Here is a 7,567-nt window from a genome sequence, read left to right as displayed (position 1 = left end):
GCTCATCCGTGGGTCGTTCCCTTTGAGGTGGGGCAGAACGAGTTGCAGGTGAGAGAGAACACTTGAAAACAGGGAGGACGGGAGGGCACGGCCGGCGTCGTTTTGTGGGCATTATGCTGGTTGCTGTACTCTTTTTTTTCGAAAGCAGAAGACAAGCACTTAATGTTCGCTGTCCGTTGGGAATGAGACACCGGTCGCTTTTTATTCTGGACAGTTTTCAGAAACCTGCCTTGGATCCGCAGCGTTGGCCCGCTCAGCTTGCTGCTCCCTTCCTGGGCAGCTGGCCGGCTCCTTTTAAACGGATCACCTTGAAATCACGTATTTATAAGAAAAGAAATGCAAAAGAAGAGGAAAGAGGGGAGGGGTGGGAAGGGGAGAGGGGAGTGCATGAGCTGCAGGCACTGAGCTGCGTGTTCTTACTCCACTCCAAGCAAACTCGTGCTAGAATTCAGCTGGGTGCCTGCAGCTCAGCCCATTGCTCCCCCAGCTCTGCCCCTTCTGCCGAGCTGCCATCCTGTGCGTACAGCAGTAATGAAATGGGATTTTTCTCACGTCGTGATGTATTACCCAGGTATGTAACACGTGTTGAGCGTCAGCATTTGGTGATTTTATTGTTTACAGTCGGTTGCATTGTGTTAAAGATGCTGATTTTCGTTTCTCGACAGTATTTTTATGACCAGAGTCAGAGGTGAAGCTGCAAATACTTGTTTTCAAAAGGGACTTTCGGATTTGTTTGTTGGTTTGTTGGTTGTTTTGTTTTGTTTTTTTTTTAATTTTTAGGTCACTTTTTTTTTTTTTAAAACTCAAGTATTTAAGAAGCAATCCTAGCCCCTTCCCTTCTGGTTTTTTACAGCTGCTCGTGCTCGTTTGTCGTCCGTTGCTGGTGTGAGTTTAGTTGTAGTGTGCTGGATGTAGGTAGCTGTGTCTGTAGATGTGCCCCGCGGAGCGCATTGTGCAGGGCGGGCTGGGGGCTGGGCTCTGTCCTCCTGCCCATCCCAGGCTGCTCTCTCTCGGAGCACGGCCCTGATGGTGTCAGAATGTGAGCGCTGAAATCCGCTTGGAGTTCAGAGCTTGCCTAAGAGAGAGGTCCTGGGGCGAAAGGGAGAGGAGCAGCGCGTGTCTGAGCGCTGAGCTGCCCCGCTGCTGCAATAGAAAACGCTCGAGAAGAGGATGGGCCGCCCGCCCTTCAATGGGAGCTGCGTGTCCTGGGGGGGGGGAGCAGGGAGCACCCACCCTTGGGGTCAGCACCAGGGCCCGGCCTGCAGCCTGGGAGCAGCGGGAGCTCGCTTCTCGCCGCAGGGAGCAGTGCACCCCTTCCCTCTCCTCTCACACGCTGCCTCGGGGGGGACCCGGTGTTCATGAGAAAGGCCGTGGTGGTGAAGGTCCTGGCGCGTGGAAGTCTCGGGGTGGTGGGTGGCTCCCGCTTCCCTGCGTTGTTGTTGTGCTCCCTCCTGGAGAATCCTGGCTTTGAGCTGGTGTGCCGTGACCAGCGGGAACACCGAAGCGCTCGGGTCGTGCTTTCTGAGCTGGGAGAAGACTCGTGCTTCCGTGCAGGGCGCTGTGCAGCCCCCCCCACCCCGAGCACAGCGAGGTGGTTTGGTGGCTGCGGGCTGCGTTCGATAGGGATTGTGTTCATCTCAGCCAGCAGCCGCCTCCCAGTCCTGTGACTGCTATGCAGTCTTTACAGCGGCCTCCCTTCGAGCTGCAGAGCTCCGCGTCCCTCCCCGAGGTGGCACAAACCCTTCAGAAGTCAAACAAACACTTCAGAAGTGTCCTAAAACTTGGGTGGTGGCACCACGCAACCCATCTGCGATGGATCACTGTTACAGCAGCATCTCCTCCCCCCTCTGAAGGCCGTGCCAGCTTCGCTGTCACCTCGCCCCGCAATCTCTGTCGGCCACTACTGAATTCTCCTCGCTCTTTTCAATGAGTTCTGGTGGGACAGCGATGGCAAAGCCCGGGGGGGGAACTGAATTCTGCTCGCTCACTGCTCCTCCTGGTTTTGGTTTTCACCACTCACAGCTTGCGCTGCTCCTCGTTCAGCTGCGCAATGCCAAGTGCAGCTGGGCTGAGTTGTATCAAGGGGGGGGGATGGGGGGTTGGTGTATGACACACAGGTTGGGGGGGGGGGAGGAGGGGCAGGGCCAATCAGTGCAACTGAAAACAAATGTGAATAAATTAAGTTGGAAACAAAACGAAGTAATAATAATAATAATAATAATAACAACGCGTCCTAGGTTTTTTTTTTTTTTTTTTTTCCACTGCTGTTTTTTAAATAGGAATTTTAAGTCCTCTGTGCTTGTCTGTTTGCTAGGAGCAGTTTGAGACACTGTTACTGTTTTGAAATGCATGCATGTTACGAGATGAGTCTCCAAGCAGAGAAAAAAAAAAAAGAAATAAAATTAAAACTTTGTGTACATCTGTTCCTCCTTGCTGTCCTCTCTTGGGTGTGCTCTGATGCTCAGCTGGTACTGTGTGGGGTGCCTGCTCATCTTCTGTCCTGCATTAACCACAGCTGGAAAAGTGCTCTGGGCTCCCAGGGCCTGATTCTGCCTCGTGATGCACATGAGAACCACTCAGAGCTGGCAGGGAACAGGAATGCTGCCTGGAGGAGATGCTGCTGCTGCCACTCACATACATGTGTACCAAGGAAGATCAGCACAGGTGGCTTAAAGAGAAAGATCAGCTCTGCGTGTGTGTGAAACCCATGCTCCTTCTGCTAGCTTTGGAGATGAGAACTTAATCCCACCCTCAGGACTCAAGAAAAGGAAAGTTCATTACAATAGAGAGTTTTATTTTAAAAAAAAAAAAAAAAAAACTTGCACGCAGACCGGGCTGTGAGACACAGGAACCACTGTGCTGGGCCTAGTCCATACGTGCCTTCAGGGTCCGGGTGGTGATCTTGTCTTTTTCACTAAAGGAGGAGACAGAGAAGACTGTTAGCAAATCCACACAGATCATCATTTTCCTTTTGAGGTGCAGCGTGCACACGCAGAACCACATAAGGTGGCTGTGAGAAGTCAGCAAAGCCCCTTTTCCTGCTGTTGTGTCCCGGGGGAGCCAAGCAGGCTCAGTCAGCAGCAACACCACAAGCAAAATGAGCTGTGCCAGATGTGAGTCTGACTGCAGGCAAAAAGCTAACCCTGCATCCTGCTGGGGCAAAGAGCATGCTCTTCCTCAGTGCTACCTTCACTGAAGGAATCACGCTACCAAATGCTGATGGGAATGCTGCAAGGGAATCCACTGCAGTGAGAGCTGAACTCGAGAGTTAACAGCTGCAGCAACAGCGAGCATACATGGGAAATAAAACACCACTTAGAGCAGACAGCACTACTAAGAATACTGCTGAAGAGGAACAAGACTGGAGATAGGTGGGAAGCCAATCCCTCGACTGATTTTAACCCCCCCAGGTTGTTAAACTCTGCCTCTGTTTGGAAGGGGAAGAGAGCAGCACTCACATGATGTGCACTACTACGCCCATGCCAGATATGGCATCTCTGTCCACTGCATTCAGCATGGCCTGCGAGATCGTTTCAAACAGGTGATCGGGTTCCTGAAGAAGAGAAGCTGTTTCAGTTGGTCCAAGAACTGGATGTTGAGTCACCAGATTTTTTCCAAACATCCCCCCCCCCCCCCTTCCCGCCCCAAATATCATCAAGATGCCACAAGCTATTTTCCTGCAGGCTGCTTTTCTTATCCCGAGTCATCCAAGGAGAGAGCTGTTCATCCAAATTTCTCTCTGCCTCTCCAGCTAACAGCAGGAGGCAGAACCCCAGGATCTGAGCGGAACCTGGCCGCCTCACTCACCATATCGGGCTCCCAGAGGGACTCACACATGCCATACATCTGCTCTGAGCAGGTGCCGCTGACCACAAAGTCCTCGGTTACCATGGGGCAGCCGATCAGGTCCAGGGAGCAGATGAAGGGTTCGTGTGTTATGGGGTCCAGGCCAGCGATAACTGGTTCTGTGTAGTAAGGTCCAAACCTGGGAAGAAAAACAGAGCACAAAGCAGTCCAACCACCTGGAAGCGGTTCCATGTCACAAGCAAACATCCATACAAGGAAAATATTCCAGGGGCACTTTTGGTCGGGGGACCTTTCAGATTGATCCACCAGCCGTGCCCTTCGCTAACGCACAAACAGCACTCAGTCGTTTGATAGTTACCGTCTCTCGTAGAGTAGATTGGAAACCATGCTCATAAAAGTCTGCGGTTTGATCTGCCTCCCTTCTTTCAGCTCATAGAGGTTCAGCCTGAACTTCAGCCTCTGGGCTCTGCAAGAAGAGAGGACTGTCAATGTTAAGGCCTAAGCAGGTTCCTTCTGCTTTCATCTTCGCCCAGGCCTGAGTTGTTCAGAGACAGCAGCTGCTCCTGACGCGTGCCTGAGACAGGCAGGTACTCCAGATGCAATTCCCTTTTATACTTGAAGTGATTTGTTCTTAGCAGCGATGAGGTCTTAAATCACATGCTGCTTTACTTTGAAAATAAAGAACCCACTCTCATGTTGCAAACATAAGAAGTAGCTTTGTAAACGCAAGTAATAAAAGGTTAAGGAAACATTCCAACAGGCGAGGTCATAAGTAAGCACAGCATGAACGGAACCCGAGTCTTTCAGCTTGCCTTAGAACAGCCCAAAAAACCCCAGTGAAAGGAAACCAGAGGGGCACTGGTACCACCCATTACACCCTCCCCAAAATAAGCACATGGCATGAGCTGCCACTTGGTGTTCCTGCAAATCCACCTCTCCCGGGCTCGGCCTGGGGACGCACAGAGGGGACAGCACCACTTACACCGTCTGCACGTCCGTGGCCAGGCCCGCCAGCCCGATGTACAGCCGCTCTCCCATGGGGAAAATCTTCTGGAAGTCCGTGGTGACCATCTGCGCCTGGATCCCGAAGCGGCGGTCGGCGGCGATGGCCACGCAGTTCTTCCCCTTCATGGCCATCACGGCCCCGCCGTTATAGGACATAATCGACTGCAAGAGAAAGCAGCAGGTACATGGGGGGGAAGGGGCACAGCCACGCGAATCCCACCGCCCCCAGCCCCACAGGGACCGCTCAGCCCTGCCCCCCCCCAGCGCTCTGCCCCTGTGTTCCCACATTAAGGCCTTCCCCCACCGCGCTGCCCCCGCAGCCCCGGCTCAGAAGCCGCTGCGGCCCCCCCCCAGCTCCCACCCTCGGCTTTTCGCTGAGCCGGGGCTCCGAAGGGCCCTTTCCCAATCCCGAAGTGCCCCATCCCGGTGCTCACCATGGCGCCGGCTGTACAGACACCCCCCAAACCCCGCGCTGCCGCTCCGCTTTCGGCCTCGGCCTCAACCCCGCCGCGCCGCCGTCCCGCCTCCTTCCTCCTCCCATTGGCTGCCGCCGCGGTCTTCCGGGCAATCCGCCGCTTTCTATTGGTGGCCTGTCCCGCTGAGGGGCGGAGCCTGGTTGTCTGCGACCATAGAGAGGGAGGAAGGGGGAGGAAAATGAAGAGTCATGGAGAGCGGGGCATGCCGGGGCGGGGGCGGACTGCGGGGCGGGGCGCGAGCGGCTGCGCGTGCGCAGTGGGATGGGGCGTGTGCTCAGCTGGGCGTGCGTGCTGGGAATTGCGCGGCTGGGTGTGAATGCACGGTGTTGCACAGCTGGGTTTGCGTGCAGGGTATTTATTGCACAGCTGGGTGCTCGTACCAGGTGTTGCACAGGTGGACGTGTATGCAGGGCATTGCACAGCGGGTTTGCATGCTGGGCATTGCACAGATGCACACGGTTGTAGGGACATTGCACAGCTGGGCATCTGTACAGAGGCACTGCACGGCTGGGCAGCACCGTGACCTGCACAGGGGGGTGGGCACAAGGGGTCCAGTTTCCTGCAATCCCTGGTGGAGCGGGAGCAACGTGGGCTGCTGGACCCAGAGCAGCTCAGCCCAGGAGGAGGCAGGATGCAGTGTTTAATTTCAGGGAGTGATGTTGTGCCAGAGGGAGAGAGATCTATGTGTTTGGAAATGCTCTCAAAACGCACAGCAGATCACCCGCCTGGCTTCAATGAGCCCCTCTCAGCCCATCCCACGGCCTTTGGATTCTTAAAGACTTTTCCATTGTAAAAGGTTTCTTGTGGGAACGAAGTCAAAGGCCACATTTTGTCTGGCAGGAACGTGCTGTGCACTGAGGAGAGGAGCAGACTGTGGCTGAGCTCAGTGCCTCCGCAGCCCCCCTGCACGGCTCAGGGCAGTGATCCCCCTGGGCACCACTCTGCTCTTCACCTTCTAGACAGACCTGAAGGGCAGCAGTGATCCCATCCCCATCCCATCCCTATCCCTTTTCCCATCTCATCCCATTCCCATCCCATCCCCACTCCAATCCCAACCACAACCTTGTTCCTATCCCCATCCCACCCTGCCCCCCTGGGCTCGCTGCCTATGGCTCTGTGCTGGGAACAGCAGGGAGTTCCTGGCACTGCCTCGCACCCCGCAGTAAAACATGAACTTCATTATTTCTGGTATGAAAACAAGACCGGGACAGGCCGGGAACATGAAGAGATTTTTGTGGCATCTGTTTTACAAAGGCTTTGTAAGAGAGGAGGACTTCAGCAACGCAGATTTTGGATCCCCTTCAGCTTTTGTATTCCCAGCGAAATGCAGACCCAGCGCACACTGCTGCGAGCCCGCGGGGACCGCGTCGGGGAGAAGGTAAAAAAAAAAATAAATAAATAAATAAAAAATCAGAATAATTACGATAAATGCGTAAAAACGCGGCTCGTCCCTGGGTGGGCTCGAACCACCAACCTTTCGGTTAACAGCCGAACGCGCTAACCGATTGCGCCACAGAGACCGCGCTGAAGGCGGCACTGCGGCCGCTGCACTGAGAGGTAACGGGAACCGCGCGGCGGAGCGGGGTGCTGCTTCTTCTATTTCCCTTTTCTTTACATTTATTTTCTTTTTTCCCTTTTCCTCACTCCTTTTCTATTTTCTCCCCTATTCCTTTCCTTTCCTCCATTCTCTCCTTTTTTTTTTTTTTTTTTTCCCTTTCCCTCCCCCCTTTTTCCTTTTATTTTTTCTCCCCTCCCGTTTGCTCCCTATTCTCCCCCCGCATCACGAGCACCGCGCACTGCCCGGGGTACCCGGGGAGGGGAGGGGGGGGATGGGGCCATGTCCCGGTGAGTGGTGCCGCTGCGGGGGGGTCCCGGATCTCCGTGAGGCCATAACGGGGGGAAGGAGGGGGGCCCGCAATCTCGGCCCCTCAATCCCCTCCTCCGCAACACCCCAAAGGAATGAGGTCACGTGAGGGGGGGGGCGGGGCCTGGCGGAGGCTGGAGGAGGGAAAAAATAAAAAAAAAAGAGGAAAAAAAAATAAAGGAAAAAAAAAAGGAGGAGGAAGGGAGGGAAGGGAAAAAAAAAAAAAAAGAAACGAGCGAAAGAAAAAAAAAAGAAAGAAAAGGGAGAAAAAAAAAAAGGGCTCCGGCCGCAGCGCCGAGCAAAGCCGCGCCGAGCCGGGGCAGCGCCAGCAGGTACGGACCGGGCCCCCCCGCCCCCCCCCCTGCCCTTTTCTCTCCGCGTTCAAGATGGCCGATGGCCGCGTCCCCCCGCGTTG

General features: G+C 54.6%; 1 protein-coding gene and 1 non-coding gene across 2 annotated transcripts; both read right to left on the bottom strand.

The window, feature by feature from the left end:
- PSMB3 (proteasome subunit beta 3) lies at nucleotides 2,774–5,407 on the bottom strand. The gene is made up of 6 exons (XM_021378229.1): nucleotides 5,247–5,407; nucleotides 4,790–4,974; nucleotides 4,166–4,273; nucleotides 3,808–3,985; nucleotides 3,459–3,553; nucleotides 2,774–2,914 (listed from the first exon to the last, which is right to left on the bottom strand). Exons 1-6 carry the CDS (start codon nucleotides 5,247–5,249, stop codon nucleotides 2,866–2,868), a joined length of 618 nt encoding a protein of 205 aa, XP_021233904.1. The 5' UTR covers nucleotides 5,250–5,407; the 3' UTR covers nucleotides 2,774–2,865.
- On the bottom strand, nucleotides 6,735–6,808 carry TRNAN-GUU. The gene has a single exon. It is a non-coding gene; the product is annotated as a tRNA-Asn (tRNA).

Source organism: Numida meleagris, chromosome 26 (genome assembly GCF_002078875.1).
Source record: "Numida meleagris isolate 19003 breed g44 Domestic line chromosome 26, NumMel1.0, whole genome shotgun sequence".
In the NCBI taxonomy this organism is placed as follows: domain Eukaryota; kingdom Metazoa; phylum Chordata; class Aves; order Galliformes; family Numididae; genus Numida; species Numida meleagris.
This window is presented reverse-complemented; position numbering and strand designations above follow the sequence as displayed.